The sequence below is a fragment of the Anomaloglossus baeobatrachus genome, chromosome 3 (assembly GCF_048569485.1).
Source record: "Anomaloglossus baeobatrachus isolate aAnoBae1 chromosome 3, aAnoBae1.hap1, whole genome shotgun sequence".
In the NCBI taxonomy this organism is placed as follows: Eukaryota; Metazoa; Chordata; class Amphibia; order Anura; family Aromobatidae; genus Anomaloglossus; species Anomaloglossus baeobatrachus.
Window position 1 is genome coordinate 582,752,937 of NC_134355.1, and position 18,034 is coordinate 582,770,970.

Below are 18,034 nucleotides of genomic sequence, written 5' to 3' on the forward strand. Positions count from 1 at the left end.
CCCGGGGACTCGAGCGGCGCTCCTCGCCCGTGAGTGAAAGGGGATTGGTTGTTGGGATAGTTTATTGTCCGTGACGCCACCCACGGTTGTGGTGATTAAGTGGACACCACCGCTGCTCTGTCTGGGGAGCCCGGGAGTGATGGTATGGAGCAGCCAGTTGTTGATTTGCCCCTCCGTGGGTAGGGGGTTTGGTGGTCCCGGGGCCCAGTGATGGGGTTGGTATGGTGGACAGGCGGGTATGGGGCCTGTGGGGGTGCAGGGGCAGCGCTGTGCCGCACGGCACGGAGGTACTCACTCAGCCAGTAAACACGACACAGTTCTCGATAAACAAACGGCTGGTTGGACGGGTCCCTCGGACGGTTACGGTGCTGATGTTCCCTGCAGTTAGCGGTGGCGGTCTCTTCCCTGCACCTATGTAAAGTCTTTTTGGTAGCGATGGGTCCCCACCGGTTACCCGCTCCCCGACCTGGACATGAGCCGGAGGAGCCCCTCTCTTGCCCGCAGGCGCTGGCCCTGGGAAACTGGTGCCTTGGCGGTGGCGGTGTCTCCCCTTAACGGTCGGACTGTTGCCTTCAATCGGGACTTGGTTGTTAGGAGACAGAGGTCCCCTTCACTGACGGATTTGGCAAATTATGGCGACTCCTAGCCTTGCCGGGATCCGAAAGGCCCCTGCCCTGGTGCTGACTGTTCTTCGTATACCGCACCGGTACCGCCGGGTCACCACCCGTCCGCGGTCCTTCCGGCAACCTCCAAGCAGTCCCCCTGCAGACTATCACCGCCGTCTGGTGACCTTGCTGTCTCAGTCCGGGGCACACACCCGGACCAACTTCAGGCTCTCTTAACTGTTACTTTTTCTGTCACTACTCTCAAGCTCCTCTACCACTTCCTTCTCCTTCCTCTTCCTTAGCTTGACTGCCTGGTTCCCCTGCCTCCAGAGCTGTGAACTCCTCGGTGGGCGGAGCCAACCGCCTGGCCCACCCCCTGGTGTGGACATCAGCCCCTGGAGGAAGGCAACAAGGATTTTAGGTTAGCCTTGGTGTACCTGCCGGGAATGTGGGGTGCATGTGATGTTGTGACCTGTGACCCCTGGCTTGCCCAGGGCGTCACAGTAAGACATAAATAAAAAAATTCTTTGGAGCTCGTCTGTACTGGTGACAACTCCGTGTTCAGGGGGTCCATGTACAGCGAAGCTGAAATGTTAATATGAAAGCACTGATGCCATTTGATTTCAATAATACTGGTTGTTATTTGAGCACTGAACAATTTTTGTCCAGTATTGATAAAATGTCCAGGAGGACGGTTTAGGCCATGATGTATGTATTAACCATTAGCCTTGTGCTATGCCTAACATTATAATCTCTGCATTATGGTGAATATCCCCTGGGTACTATGTGTGGAGATATATTTATGCTGTTCCAGTGACTTTCGTGTTACTTTTTGGTTTGTCTACAGGTATATTGCTGGTCATTTGATGACTTGGACATAGGGCCCTGATAAGCATTACATAATATGTGGATTATAATGCTACCTATCTGGGATATCTAAGTCAGCATTCGTCATTCTATGTGCAGTGGACGGGAGATGAGTGTGGACACACTTGTAATATAGCACTTTAATCACTTATGCACTTTATGAGTATGTGTTGTTTTTTTCTTTTTTATATATATAAAATAACAATATAAATTATGTTTTATCTTATATATTTTTCCTCTATTGCTGTTAAGATACATTTATACACCATCTAACAGGCGCTGTGTACACATAACCTTAGGAATAACAGAATCTGTGGTCATCACACCACTTCTGGCCGGGGTGTAGACGATTAATGGGAGACAAAGAACCAATCTTCTCCTGTTTGGTGTCCAACCCATCAGACATTTATGACATGTATAGTAATGTTAGCCATTAATAATCAAAAGGAAATTAATCAATTTTAAATTTTTATTTTTTGGGGGCTCACAATCTAAATTCCCTATCAATATGTCTTTGGGATGTGGGAGGAAACCGGAGTGCCCGGAGGAAACCCACGCACACACGGGGAGAACATACAAACTCCTTGCAGATGGTGTCCCCATTGCTGCAAGACTGCAGTGCTAACCACTGAGCCACCGTGCCGCCCATAGATGGTGCTGGATGTGCCGCAGTTTCTTCAGGGCACTAGATGTAGGGGTCTTCTATCCCCGAGATGTCTAGAGAGCCCCGCTGACAGCAAGAAAAAATGCAGCTTTCTCTGACAGCGCGAGCAGCCCTGGATAATCTACGCCGGCAGGATGATATAATCCGGCGGAAGATAGAACCTGTGGGAAGAAATGAAAATCTAGTGTAAGTCATGGGACTCCATATTAGAAGATACTACTGTGGTGTCACTCTGACAGGACGGTAGAGGAGCCTTCTCCATACACAGGTACGGAATCATTGTCCGTCATCATACATGTGACAATCCCACCACTGATCACATCTGCTCCACATGAATTCTCACTGACATCACACAACATGGCGCTTATGGTCACACTTACCTCGCCTTCTCTCCCCCTCTTTCACTGTCTCTGTTTCTTGCTGTTTTCTCAGTTTTAGAGCAGATCTTTTTCCCTTCTGAACTGGAGATTCTAATCAAAAAGTCATAGAAAAATGTTCATTATTATAAATTCCAAAAAGATTAGCTTTGTGTCTTCATAGAGTAATGCAAACTGATTACTATGCACCTATCACTATTCTGTGTGCCGCCATGTGGTGTCTCCCCAAGGATCTGTGTCTGCTTATTAATATGGCATTACTTGCAGCAGGTTACAGTGTTATTATATAATCAGTTATATAAACCTTCAATGCAACTTTAAAGAGGACTCGTCACCAGGTCAAAAGTGTCCAGGATTCACCTTTCTTTTCTTCCCGCTGCTCCCCTGAGTTTGCTGTTTTTTATTTGTTACCATCCCCTTTTCAGTTCCAGAGATATGGGCCTTTATTATGTTGTGCTCATTTTTATGGTGTTTACCATAGGGGTGTGGCTCACAGTTTACCAATGCGGAGAAGCCTGAGGACACGCCCCCAAAGAATCCTGTGAGCCACACCCCCTTGGAGAGACCACAAAAATTTACACTAAATATAAAGGCGCAATAACTCTGGAAAAGTATGGAGGATTATATAATATATATATATATATAATGTGTATGTAAGTAAGTAATTTCCTGATCCTTCATGTGCAGCTTCACATTACACTTTTGGATTATAGGCTAAGGACAACATCTGCAAGGAGTTTGTATGTTCTCCCCGTATAATCTGTGAGTTTCCTCCAGTTTCCTCCCACTACAAGGACATACTGATAGGAAATGTAGATTGGGAGCCCCAATGGGGACAGTGATGATCATGTCTGTAAAGTGCTGTGGAATTAATAGCACTATATAAGAGAATAGATAAATAATAGGATGATCTATAAATCTGTACATACCTGAGACGGAGGGTGAGGATGCCGCAGTGTGTTTAACAGTGAAACACTGACTCTCACCATCAGATTTGGAAAGGGAAGATTCCTTCTGTCTGTTTGGTAGAAAAAAACAGTCAATTAAGTTACATAAAAAACATTATAGAAGAACAAACACCTGTTTGTAAGGCCAATTAGGACAATACGGAAGAGATACCCCACTCAGGACCCCATTTTACCAGAAATTTTGGACTCTAACTAGTAATGTTGGCCTGTACAGAGCTGGACATGAATGGCTGGTCTCAATAATCAGCTGTTATCACATTGTTATCACAAGCCAGAACTACAGAGATCAGCAATCATGGGGCGGTGGATGCTGGATTTAGATTTGTGTTAGGCTCTGTGCACACAGTTTGTTTTTCGCGGCGTTTTTGCGCGTTTTTCGGGTGCGTTTTTGGCCTCAAAACTGCATGACTTTGCTTCCCCAGCAAAGTCTATGAGTTTTCATTTTTGCTGTCCGCACACAACTGTTTTTTTAAGCTGCGTTTTTGAGCTTGAAAAAAAAATGGACATGTCAATTCTTTCCTGCGTTTTTCTGCGTTTTCCGCCCATGCAATGTATTGGAAAAACGCAGAGATCAAAAATGCAGCAAAACGCAGTCCAAAACGCACCAAATCGCGGTAAAAACGCATGCGTTTTTTTACGCGTTTTTTCGACCCAGGTGCGTTTTTGTGCATTTTTATCGGCCAAAAACGCACAAAAACACAGCGTCAAAAAAACGCAGCGTGCGCACATAGCCTTACTCGTCTCTTGTAAATCACATAATAATAGTAATAATAATAATAATCTACGTACATGTCTGATGGTTTTTCGCTGTTCTCTAGGGAACACCCTGGAGGTGACACAGACTCTTCATTGGTCATCCTCTCAGTATTGGTTATGGATCCCCCTGGAGGTGACACAGACTCTTCATTGGTCATCCTCTCAGTATTAGTTATGGAACCCCCTGGAGGTGACACAGACTCTTCATTGGTCATCCTCTCAGTATTGGTTATGGAACCCTCTGGAGGTGACACAGGCTCTTCATTGGTCATCCTCTCAGTATTGGTTATGGAACCCCCTGGAGGTGACACAGACTCTTCATTGGTCATCCTCTCAGTATTGGTTATGGAACCCTCTGGAGGTGACACAGGCTCTTCATTGGTCATCCTCTCAGTATTGGTTATGGAACCCCCTGGAGGTGACACAGACTCTTCATTGGTCATCCTCTCAGTATTAGTTATGGAACCCCCTGGAGGTGACACAGGCTCTTCATTGGTCATCCTCTCAGTATTGGTTATGGAACCCCCTGGAGGTGACACAGGCTCTTCATTGGTCATCCTCTCACTATTGGTTATGGATCCCCCTGGAGGTGACACAGGCTCTTCATTAGTCATCCTCTCAGTATTGGTTATGGAACCCCCTGGAGGTGACACAGGCTCTTCATTGGTCATCCTCTCAGTATTGGTTATGGAACCCCCTGGAGGTGACACAGGCTCTTCATTGGTCATCCTCTCAGTATTGGTTATGGAACCCCCTGGAGGTGACACAGGCTCTTCATTGGTCATCCTCTCAGTATTGGTTATGGATCCCCCTGGAGGTGACACAGGCTCTTCATTGGTCATCCTCTCAGTATTAGTTATGGAACCCCCTGGAGGTGACACAGGCTCTTCATTGGTCATCCTCTCAGTATTGGTTATGGAACCCCCTGGAGGTGACAAAGGCTCTTCATTGGTCATCCTCTCAGTATTGGTTATGGAACCCCCTGGAGGTGACACAGGCTTTTCATTGGTCATCCTCTCAGTATTGGTTATGGAACCCCCTGGAGGTGACACAGGTTCTTCATTGGTCATCCTCTCAGTATTGGTTATGGAACCTCCTGGAGGTGACACAGGCTCTTCATTGGTCATCCTCTCAGTATTGGTTATGGAACCCCCTGGAGGTGACACAGGCTCTTCATTGGTCATCCTCTCAGTATTGGTTATGGAACACCCTGGAGGTGACACAGGCTCTTCATTGGTCATCCTCTCAGTATTGGTGATATATAGCTAAAATAAATGTAGAAATATAAAATAGATTTATTTTAAAACTTTTTCAGAATTATAGGTTTTATTATTATTAGGGATGATCGAATACCTCAAATATTCGGCTTCTCGAATATTTTCCGAATAGGTCGCTGATATGCGAATATTCGATGCGCAATGTAAGTCTATGGGAAGCCCGAATAACAACTATTTGGGTTTCTCATAGACTTACATTGCGCATTGAGTATTCGCGAATAGCGGCGACCTATTCGTAAAATATTCGCGAAGCCCAATATTTGAGGTATTAGATCATCCTTAATTATTATTAATTTTTATTGGCCACATACTTACTTTAGAAAACTTTTGATAAGGTGATATAAAATTTTGGACTTCTGGCCACTCATTGTCATCACTCGTGTCCTCCTCATCTGAATCCATATGTTTGTATTTCATAGACTGAGCTGCAAAGTAACGTGTTATTCGAGATTATTAGAAGAAGACTCGGTCAGACAGTCACCATGTTATCACTAATAATGATGAGAGCTGATTGTCACATACAATGAAAGACAAGACACACAGCCGTTTTCTGCAGATGACGTCTCATGTTACTTACTGTTAAAGTGGCCGATGTCCTCATCTGACTTTAGATTAGGTATGAACAGGGGTTTCTGACTTAGCAGGTTGTCAAAGTCCAAGTGCCGCAGGAATGGATGCATTTTGATCTCATTTGCCCCTCCTGGAAAAGGAAAACAAGGAAGAAAATGACAGTCATTGTTAGAGAAACGTCTCTATATCTGTACAGTTTGTTATTCTGAACTAAATATAAAACAGAGCCAGACATGAAGGAAATGTAATGAAAGTCATAGTATGAGGAATGGGGAATGGACAAGTAGGTGGAGTAGAGACCCTCAGTGCTGGACCTCATGGACACTGTCTTTTGTCTGGTCACTGAGGTGTAATAAGTCATTATTAATAATATTATATTACCTGTCCCAAGTCGATGTGCAGGATTTTTTCTCAGCAGCTCTGTGATTAATTCTTTAGCTTTTTGTGGACAGTAATTATCAAATTTCCAAGGTATGTCATCTGTTATATAAAAAGCAAGTATTACAGAAAATAAAACATCTGCATTTATTTTCAGGACTTTTTTTTTTCTTAACATAGATAGAAACTTAAGCACAGAGCAAATCAAACCAAATAACAGAGACATCACATAGCATTCAAATTATGTTACTTACTATAGATGATCCCGTGTTCAGTCTCCCACGGAGAAGCCCCAGTAAATGGTTCATATCCAGAAAGGAATATATATAGAACGATCCCTAATGACCACCAGTCAATAGGTCTTCCATATCCTTTCATTAGGAGGACTTCTGGGGCCATGTAGGCAAGCGTGCCAGTAGCCTGGAAACAAACAAAAACATGAGATGATGATCAATAAATATCATTACAACATCAAAGGAAACGACTAGATGAGAAATGATCAGATAAGGAGAAAGAGAAGAGATTGGTAAAGTACAAGATCCTGTAAGTAAGGCCGACCTCTTTATCACAGAACTCTCTGATGATGTCCTCAGTTGGAGTCTTGTAGACGTTGGACGTTGGTCTCATGAGGCCGAGTTTTGAAAGCCCAAAATCAGTGACTTTAATATGTCCTGTAGCTGTTATCAGGAGGCTGTGAAAGAAAAGATGGCGTCAGTAATAACCCATAGACTCTATATAACAATCTGTAACTTTCTTCCCCTTCATTATATTACAGGGGTCACTTACTTCTCAGGCTTCAGGTCTCTGTGAACCACACCATGGTTATGCAGATAATCCACAGCAACAACTGTTTCTGCAATGTACAACCGGGCCAAGTTGGGATGAAAAGCACCTCTGCTTGTTAGGAGACTGCCACAGTCTCCTCCTACACGGGAAAGCAAATATCACAGGTGAGGGTTTGTTACAATGAAAATTACACATGATGAGGGTAAATGAGAAATAATTGGAGATATTGGAACAGGAGGTCATATATAGAGACAAACTGTATAATGCACAGCGTATATTGTATCCTACAGAGATAGAGATAGAGCCCGGCCTCATCTACAAGCCTCATATATTTCTCTGTGAAAGTTCCCATCTATAAAAACTGTTCAAAAAGAAACAAGTTATACTTTTATCCTTATCAGAAATTGCTGCCATGCTCAGTCAGGACATACGCCCGAGGGTTTCACAGAGATCAATGATTTTTCAGGGATCTTGGTAATAGATAACTTATAGTAAATGCTGTGCGGACATGTAAACGCTCATGTGGTCACAATCTGGGTATATATAAGGAGCTCAGATTAAGCAGACGTGGGCAGTATATAGATACAATGGATGTGTCCTACCTGGTGCATACTCCATCACCATACAAAGATGTTGTCTAGTAGGAAAGGAGCAGAACATGGAGACCACAAATGGACAATCTGCAATTGCTGAGATGTCCCTCTCCAGAAAGGCTTGTTCAAGACTCTTTCTATTTTTTAGGTTCTGCTTGTCAATTTTCTTCATAGCGCAGATCTGCTTTGTGTCTTTATGGCGCACTAAGTGGACGGCACTGGAGAAGAGGAATAATTTATTATCAATTGTTACTAATAATCTGTCTATAGACCTCATCAAATGATCTTCTGTACTAATGGTTAATACTAGAGACCATTTCTAGAAATCCGTATCTATACATACATAGACTAACACTCCATAAATGATCACCTATGGTAGGTCCTCATCCCAAATCCATCCCATTTGTCCTGAATAGTAACAGATGAGGACAGTGATGTGGACTCCTAATTTCTCTGTGGGAACACTGCACGAGAAGGAAACAGAGACATAGGCATCGTCATAAGGAGCCCTGGGAAATAACTATATCAAAGAAAAGCTCACCCAAAACCTCCAAAGCTGATCAGCTTGATTGGATCATAGTCTTTCTTAGAAGGATTTCTCATCACATTTAAGGATCCACTCACGGCCTAAAAATTAATAAAACATTACATTAAGTCATAGAAACTACAGAAAAATAAAATCTCCAGATGAAGGAACATCTCCCTTCTATATTATGTCCCACTGACTACACCGCAGCAGATGTAGAGGACGTGATACAAGCCGGACCCTCCACAGACGCTCTTATATTAAAGGGCTATATCCTCCATCTATTTATCTATATATATAATTGCCTTATTCTGTCTGTCTGTCTGTCTGTCTTGCTTCAAAATGAGTCATTACAGTGACAAACCCGCACGCATTGGTCGCTCGGCCACGCCCACCGCATGCATTGGCCCGCTCTGCCACGCCCACTGCACACGCTGACCCACTCGGCCATGCCCACTGCACACGTTGACCCGCTCGGCCACGCCCACCACAGACATTGACCCGCTCGGCCACGCCCACCGCACACATTGGGCACCTATACACCTCCTCCCCAGGACTTCTCCACCTATTATACTCCTCTCTCCCCAGGACTACTCCTTCTATTATCCTCATCTCTCCCCAGGACTACTCTTCCTATTATATTCCTCTCTCCCCAGGACTACTCCTCCTATTATATTCCTCTCTCCCCAGGACTATTCCACCTATTATACTCCTCTACCCCCAGGACTACTCCTCTTATTATACTCCTCTCTCCCCAGGACTCCTCCTCCTATTATACTCCTATCTCCCCAGGACTACTCCTCCTATTATACTCCTCTCCCCCCAGGACTACTCCTCCTATTATACTCCTCTGCCCCAGGACTACTCCTCCTATTATACTCCTCTCTCCCCAGGACTACTCCACCTATTATACTCCTTACCTCCAGGACCACTCCACCTATTATACTCCTCTCTCCCCAGGACTACTCCTCCTATTATACTCCTCTCTCCCCAATACTACTCCACCTATTATACTACTCTCTTCCCAGGATTACTCCACCTATTATACTCCTCTCCCCCCAGGACTACTCCTCCTATTATACTCCTCTCTCCCCAGGACTACTCCTCCTATTATACTCCTCTCCCCCCAGGACTACTCCTCCTTTTAGACTCCTCTCTCCCCAGGACTACTCCTTCTATTATACTCCTCTCCCCCCAGGCCTACTCCTCCTATTATACTTCTCTCCCCCCAGGACTATTCCGTCTATTATACTCCTCTCTCCCCAGGACTACTCCTCCTTTTAGACTCCTCTCTCCCCAGGACTACTCCTTCTATTATACTCCTCTCCCCCCAGGCCTACTCCTCCTATTATACTTCTCTCCCCCCAGGACTATTCCGTCTATTATACTCCTCTCTCCCCAGGACTACTCCTCCTATTAGATTCCTCTCTCCCCAGGACAACTCCTCCAACACACACACACTGCACAAAACATACCTCCCCCCAAAACACACACACCCCACACCCACATAAACCGCGCAACACACACAACACCACACACACACAACGCTGCAGATACACAGCGCTCCACAAACAATACAACGCAACACACAAACAACACTGCTCTCATACACCCCCACACCCAGACAACACCCAGAACATTTACAGGGCCCTACACAAACACTTGGCAACTACACACAACAAAAGCTATATATATATAACAAAAATCATACATTAACTACACAATAAATTCCAGAATACCCGATGCGTTAGAATCAGGTCTCCTTGTAGTATACATATATTGTTCTACTACAGGGGATGACGAGGGACATCACACAGTGGAGGCAGGAATAATGCCAACATGACACATAATAGGTCTGATCTGCATGAAGAACAGAGACATCCCATTGTCGTATGGGATACAATATGGAATGTGTAATTCGTACGCCGTCATCTGATAATATACAGAAGTCACTCTGATACTTACACTGGCAGATTCATGGACGATCTCTGGTGTCTCACATATTCCACATTCAGTATTTGCCGGTACAGTTATTCCTAAAATAATGATAGATAATGAAGAGACGTCATGTCATAATTTATATCAGTAGATAAATGTGTGATTGGTCAAGATTCTGATCGAATCCCCAACAGTGATCTGATCGGGGACTCATGTGCCTCTTTTTACTTTTTTAAGCTGAGAAAAGCCCAGAAGAGAGAAGCAGAATTATATGAGCTCCTCCATTATAGTCTATAGGGGGTTCTAGAGCAACTACCGGCTTCATACAGAGGATGAAGAGTAAATCTACATATTCTCTGTCGTTCTCTATTACTTGATATTTGAATGTAAAATATTGGTGATCAGCTTACCTTCTATCAGATCAGTATTAGGCCCCTGCTGACTGGTATCACTGTCAGACTCATTTAGGTGTGGCCTCTCTTCGGAGTCACCTTCTGATGTTTCCTGATGGATATAATATATACAATTAATATAACATTTCAGAAATACTAAATTACCGTGTATATATAAGGCAGGAAGGATTAAACCTGGATTTACTTAATAATTTCAGTATGGGATGAATTATACCTGACCGCTGCCTCTATTAAATCTACATTAATATGTAATGGACTTGTATATACAACTGTTCTCTAATAACTTCCCAGAACTGCAGCATTTATAAGATTGTGATGACCGAGCGAGACAGAAGCATAAATACAAACTCCACTCCACTGAGTACAGACTGCCATCACAGATGGAGCTGCAGAGACAGGCTGTCATAAGACAAAGGGAGAACACGAACATCATAAATCTGACCTTCTGCTACATGACTGGACATCTGGAGAAGATCAGACAACAAGGACATGAGATATAGAAGATGATGGATCCTTACCTGACGCTCCAGTGAGCAGAATGGGTACTCCAGTATCATCAGGACATTTTCAGCCAGTTGTTTAATAAAGGCCAATTCTCCACTTTGGGATTTTTCTTCAGCCTATAGAGATGAAAATAAACAAGAAATTCATGAGAGAAAATGAAGAATGTAGGAGGCCATTTACATCACCATCTTACTCCTATCTGCACTAAAATTCTTATATTGAGAGCTGACGAGGGGTCCGGTATCTTGTAAACCTTAAAATCTCCTCGTCCATCCTCCATACCCAGTGTATGTAAATAAGACACATGACTGCTTGAGATCGGTATAAAACGGCCACAGCAGCGTTTATTAACTTTAGAACTCAATCTTGGGGTGACTTCAACCATGGCAGCCCCACAATTATATATATCAATGGGGCTAAACCAGAAGAAAAAAACAACGCCTAATTAAGAATTACACTGTACAAGAACCACACTGGTACAAGGAGTAAGGTATTAATACTCTACACTAGCTGTAGCACCCGGCGTTGCCCGGGATAGTAACTGTCTCTCTGTTTCTCTCCTAGTCTCTGTCTGTCTCCCTCTCTGACTGACTCTCTGTTTGTGGCTGTCTATTTCTCTCTATCACTTTGTCTGTCTGTTTCCTTCCCTCTCTGTCTGTCTCTTTCGCTGTATTTCCCTGTCTATCTCTTTGTCTGTGTCTGTCTCTTTGTCTGGGTCTGTTTCTTTTTCTGTGTCTGTCTGTTTCTTTGTCTGTTCATTTTTTTTCCCTGTCTGTCTGTATCTTTCCCTGTCTGTCTCTTTCCCTGTCTGTCTCTGTCTCTTTCCCTGACTGCATTGTGACATACCAACATTCCATTCAAGGGCATGGCTGCACATTCTTCTGAAGTTCTGGATGCAGTGTGGCTCACAGCTCCATTGACTTTAATGGAGGCCATTTTTTGGCGAATATCTGTAAAGTGTGGGGTTAAAATTTCCCCGCAAAACAGTCTATGACGTTCCCTGAGTTAAATGGAGTGTATGTGCAAAAGTTTGTGATTGTACATGCAACGGAGCAAATTCCTTTAGCATACATACATACATACATACGGTTAGGTCCAGAAATATTTGGACAGTGACACAATTTTCGCGAGTTGGGGTCTGCATGCCACCACATTGGATTTGAAATGAAACCTCTACAACAGAATTCAAGTGCAGATTGTAACGTTTAATTTGAAGGTTTGAACAAAAATATCTGATAGAAATTGTAGGAATTGTACACATTTCTTTACAAACACTCCACATTTTAGGAGGTCAAAAGTAATTGGACAAATAAACCAAACCCAAACAAAATATTTTTAATTCAATATTTTGTTGCAAATCCTTTGGAGGCAATCACTGCCTTAAGTCTGGAACCCATGGACATCACCAAACGCTGGGTTTCCTCCTTCTTAATGCTTTGCCAGGCCTTTACAGCCGCAGCCTTCAGGTCTTGCTTGTTTGTGGGTCTTTCCGTCTTAAGTCTGGATTTGAGCAAGTGAAATGCATGCTCAATTGGGTTAAGATCTGGTGATTGACTTGGCCATTGCAGAATGTTCCACTTTTTTGCACTCATGAACTCCTGGGTAGCTTTGGCTGTATGCTTGGGGTCATTGTCCATCTGTACTATGAAGCGCCGTCCGATCAACTTTGCGGCATTTGGCTGAATCTGGGCTGAAAGTATATCCCGGTACACTTCAGAATTCATCCGGCTACTCTTGTCTGCTGTTATGTCATCAATAAACACAAGTGACCCAGTGCCATTGAAAGCCATGCATGCCCATGCCATCACGTTGCCTCCACCATGTTTTACAGAGGATGTGGTGTGCCTTGGATCATGTGCCGCTCCCTTTCTTCTCCAAACATTTTTCTTCCCATCATTCTGGTACAGGTTGATCTTTGTCTCATCTGTCCATAGAATACTTTTCCAGAACTGAGCTGGCTTCATGAGGTGTTTTTCAGCAAATTTAACTCTGGCCTGTCTATTTTTGGAATTGATGAATGGTTTGCATCTAGATGTGAACCCTTTGTATTTACTTTCATGGAGTCTTCTCTTTACTGTGTACTTAGAGACAGATACACCTACTTCACTGAGAGTGTTCTGGACTTCAGTTGATGTTGTGAACGGGTTCTTCTTCACCAAAGAAAGTATGCGGCGATCATCCACCACTGTTGTCATCCGTGGACGCCCAGGCCTTTTTGAGTTCCCAAGCTCACCAGTCAATTCCTTTTTTCTCAGAATGTACCCGACTGTTGATTTTGCTACTCCAAGCATGTCTGCTATCTCTCTGATGGATTTTTTCTTTTTTTTCAGCCTCAGGATGTTCTGCTTCACCTCAATTGAGAGTTCCTTAGACCGCATGTTGTCTGGTCACAGCAACAGCTTCCAAATGAAAAACCACACATCTGTAATCAACCCCAGACCATTTAACTACTTCATTGATTACAGGTTAACGAGGGAGACGCCTTCAGAGTTAATTGCAGCCCTTAGAGTCCCTTGTCCAATTACTTTTGGTCCCTTTAAAAAGAGGAGGCTATGCATTACAGAGCTATGATTCCTAAACCCTTTCTCCGATTTGGATGTGAAAACTCTCATATTGCAGCTGGGAGTGTGCACTTTCAGCCCATATTATATATATATATAATTGTATTTCTGAACATGTTTTTGTAAACAGCTAAAATAACAAAACTTGTGTCACTGTCCAAATATTTCTGGACCTAACTGTACATGCATACATACTTACATACAGTCAGCTCTAAATATTAGACTAGTTTGAGTTTTGCCTCATTTTTGTAGGCTAATCTCATCTGTTTCGTTTAGTGGGTTATCCTCTGCTTCAATTTTTTGCAATGGCACTTCCTTTACCTTTATTATTACTGCATATTAGCAAATAAAATCTGAATACGGTAATGTTTGTCTATGTTTTCCATTGCAAAAACAGGTGTCTGGTTTTTGTGGTTTTTAACTTATTTTAATTCATACTTCTCCATGCATTTTTTTCTTTTCTTTTTAGCTTTCCACTATATGTTGCTACATGCCCCATGTGACTTCCAACTAAATGGATTGGACCTGATTATCTTTGAAAACCACTGATGTCCAGAGACGTTATTCTATTCATATTCCATCTGGGGATCCTCTTGCTTCTACAGCCATCGATTTTGCATTATGTATATTTTTACCTTCTGATGGGTTCTCATTGTTACCCATTCTATCGGCTTATAGCCACTTGTCATATATATGTGTTATTTACTATGAATGACTATATTGGCACATACATCTTTTTTGCCTTACTTATACTATCCCTTTGCATTACTCTCTATATGTACCAACATCTCTGTTCGTCCATTCACAGTTGCCAGAGTCTTGTGCGCATGCGCGCGCGCGCTCTCCGTCCCCTGGCCGCACTCCGGCGTCTCCATGGAGTCCGCGCATACGCGGTGGCTCAGGCATTTATTGCACGGGCCCCCGCGCATGCGCCTGACTCTTTGACTGCCGGGGTTGCGTAACGGGGGGTGCTTAGGCTGGTCCGCGCATGCGCCGACTGCCTCCGGAACTGTGAATCCTATTCGCGGTTTCAACTACCGCGGAGGTATTTAGGAGTCACACAACCGGACATGTGCATCACCTTTCACTTTCCCCCATGATGAAGCAGCAAGCGACATGGTCGCCTTCTCTTACCACCGGACTCAGGTAATTATGTTCCCCCTTACGGGCAATTTTGCCCAGCTCCTCTGACACTTGATTTTTTCTAATACGCTTTTAAGGTATTCTTGGATAATATCTTTGAACTATTTTCAGTATTGCCACTTATTGTATTAGGTGCCTACCAGACGGCCATTACTCTAGTGCCTCCACATATCTTGCACTTGTATGCATTCTGCCTTTTTGCCCTATAGATTCTATTCTCCTTTGGGACAATTTATATATATATATATATATATATATATATATATATATATATATATATATATATATATATATATATATTGTTTGGACCCTGACCTACAGATTACCCATTTCCATGGATACGTGGTCTGTCGTCTCCTACCCGAGCGACACATGCTATTTCTTGGTTTTTTTCTTTGTCCCTCTGGATATTATATAACAACTACATTAGCGCCTCATAAGGGTTATTAATACTTATGAACTCCGTACCCCTTCGTTTTGGCCTCCTTGATAACTTTGTATTTACTATATACAGTGTTCCATCTCCTTGCTAGAGCAATCTTATACAGATCTACCTTCTATACGACCTCAGACCTCTTTATCCAGTTTATCTATTTACTTTTGTCTTTCTACTCATAATTTTACTGTATGTCAAGGATATAGGAGCCCCTACTTTTGTTTTTGGGAACATCTTTTTCCTGTTTGTCTGTACCAGGCTACTGTTCTGCTCATACCACCTGCCCCCCATCCTTTCCTTTCTCTATATATTATTATTAATGTGATTCATTGTATTGCACTTTGCACTTTGAAATCTTGTATAAAAAACTTGTGATATTGCTTCAGTAAATTTTGCTCTAGTTCTCCTTTTTGTTACCATGTGCTCTGAGCTGCTGTGAACCAGTTGTGGCTCCTCCACCGGGTTCTTTCACTTTTTGAGTTTGTGTTTCCAATGGAATGTAAAAGTCTCATATTAGACTAGCTGTAGTACCCGGCGTTGCCCAGGATACTAACTGTCTGTCTCTCTCCCAGTCTCTGTCTGTCTCCATTTCTGTCTGTGTGTCTGTCTATTTCCCTGTCTGTCTCTCTCTGTCTATCTGTGTCTGTCTGTCTTTTCCCCTGTCTCTGTATTTCTTTCCCTGTCTGTCTCTTTGTCTATCTGTGTCTGTCTGTCTCATTCCCTGTCGGTCTGTCTCTTTCCCTGGCTGCATTGTGACACAGCAACATTCCATTCAAGGATGTGGCTGCGCATTGTGACACGCCAAAATTCTGAAGTTCTGGCTGCATTGTGGCTCCCAGCTCACTGACTTTAATGGAGGCATTTTTTTGGCGAATAACTGTTAAGCGCGGGGTTAAAATTTCCCCTGAAAACAGTCTATGATGTTTCCTGAGTCAAATGTGATGTCTGTGCAAACTTTTGTGATTGTACATGCGACTTTGCGGATTACTTTAGCAGACATACACACACACACACACACACACACACACACACACACACACACACACACACACACACACACACACACACACACACGTATATATACATACACTCAGCTTTATATAATAGATTAATACCCCCAATCTTCACAAGACCTAGGCCCTCTAGTTATATTGGGATAGAATCGAAGTCGCCATTCCCCCCACAATAACCTCAGCAGATTCTGATTATATTTACATCAGTTAAACATGAAAATCTCACTGCCTGTTTGATATCACAGTTATCAGACTGACGTGTAGAATAATGTTTTCAGGTAATTTTTCTGCATAATAAAAGTCTTTTAGCATGGATTGCATTTTTGTTACCTTTTCATCACACTTGGAATTGTATTCCCATTGTTCAGCACATTGCATGGTAAAAAGAATACAGCCATTCACAGCTTCAACTCTTCTTGCAAAACAACAACAACAACAACTCCTCACTCATCTATGTCCATAGAAAAATAACTTATTTATGGATCTTGAAAAAAAATGATTAAAAAATGGGAGGGGAAAAGCAAAAAATTCCCTTGCTCTTAAAAAGCTGCCAATTCTATTCCTCCACAATCACAACCTTCCCACCCCTAATTCAATTAACCCTTTAGATCCCACCCCCTCCCTTGTCATATAGCCTGTGGGCCCTATTTTGGCTTTTTGGCTACTCTTATCAGGCTACTTGATAAATATTAAACTTACATTTTTATTCCATTGTTATTTTCTATTATTACAATTTTTATAAGATTTGTGCAGATTGTCTGCTATTTACCTCTTGTACTGATGTCCTGATGTTTTGCTGTAAATGCTCAAGATATTCTGAGCTAATTCGACCATGTTTGTATTTGGTCAGGCAGTCTGTCACTAGCTTCATAACCAGCCGGTAAGTGAAGCTGAGGACGCCACAGGGTAGTGGTAGCACAAAGTCAGGGTCATAGTTGGAAAGAATCTCCTGGAGTTGTGCTAACTCCTGAAGTTTATCTGGAGAAATTCCAGACATTTCAAGTAAAAGTAATGCAAAGCGCAATCTGTATATGAAGAGCTATATAGCTTATCACTAACAGCAATGACCACAAGTGTCAAAGTGAGAATGAGAGTGAAAACACTTGTATAAGTAGGGATTCTTAATTGTGATGTCACAATGGAACCCCAAGTTCTATTCTTAAAGGGGCATCTTACCTTATAAGGAAGTTGCCTAGCAAGCCTTAAGGAGGCAACAAGGTAGCTGAGCATTAGTACCAGATGCAGGCATAGAGGACAGAGCTATGGGGGCTTTATATACGATCAGATAGGGTATTTTTATGTTGCAAGATAAATTACACTGGTCTACAAAAAAAGAAAAAAAAAATTCTGGCATGGACCTGAAGAACAGTTTTAGACTAATTTGAGGGTGCTGAATTCAAATCTGATCTTATAATTTCTCTATCACATCACGTTTTTGCGCTATAGGTATATATCCCATTTTCATGAATTCCATGAAAAATATAAGTAGTGTATCAAAAGTGCCGGTTTATACGGTTCACTAAGGTAAATTTAGTTTTCATTTAGTCTCTCAATAAATGTGAGAATATCTTTGTTTTCTTTGAACATGCATAATTCCCAATTGTTATGATAAGAAAGTAAACAAACAGTTGTCAACGTACACAACAGTCGTGTGCAGGT

The 18,034-nt window shown here is 42.7% G+C and overlaps 1 protein-coding gene across 2 annotated transcripts; it reads right to left on the reverse strand.

The window, feature by feature from the left end:
* Positions 1-1,956: 1,956 nt before the first annotated feature.
* On the reverse strand, positions 1,957-17,436 carry LOC142295614 (microtubule-associated serine/threonine-protein kinase 1-like). Of its 2 annotated transcripts, XM_075338714.1 has the most exons (16): positions 17,145-17,436; positions 11,237-11,338; positions 10,716-10,809; positions 10,333-10,403; positions 8,383-8,468; positions 7,851-8,059; positions 7,249-7,387; positions 7,021-7,153; positions 6,717-6,882; positions 6,466-6,564; positions 6,092-6,214; positions 5,830-5,939; positions 4,271-5,502; positions 3,443-3,531; positions 2,517-2,606; positions 1,957-2,297 (listed from the first exon to the last, which is right to left on the reverse strand). In XM_075338714.1, exons 1-16 carry the CDS (start codon positions 17,370-17,372, stop codon positions 2,158-2,160), a joined length of 3,111 nt encoding a protein of 1,036 aa, XP_075194829.1. In that variant the 5' UTR covers positions 17,373-17,436; the 3' UTR covers positions 1,957-2,157. The 2 variants fall into 2 exon arrangements, with proteins under 2 accessions (XP_075194829.1, XP_075194830.1); XM_075338715.1 differs by lacking the exons at positions 8,383-8,468; positions 10,333-10,403; positions 10,716-10,809; positions 11,237-11,338; positions 17,145-17,436 and adding an exon at positions 8,212-8,300.
* Positions 17,437-18,034: the final 598 nt, after the last annotated feature.

What these genes read in the sequence shown, in the direction of transcription:
- LOC142295614 (XM_075338714.1), bottom strand. Translation starts at nt 17,372, where the DNA reads ATGTCTGGAATTTCTCCAGATAAACTTCAGGAGTTAGCACAACTCCAG. An exon ending in GAGAGTTCTGTGATAAAGAG is followed by an intron (nt 6,883 to 7,020) that starts GTCGGCCTTACT and finishes GTTTGTTTCCAG; the next exon opens with GCTACTGGCACGCTTGCCTA. An exon ending in ATCCTCACCCTCCGTCTCAG is followed by an intron (nt 2,607 to 3,442) that starts GTATGTACAGAT and finishes CTTTTTGATTAG; the next exon opens with AATCTCCAGTTCAGAAGGGA.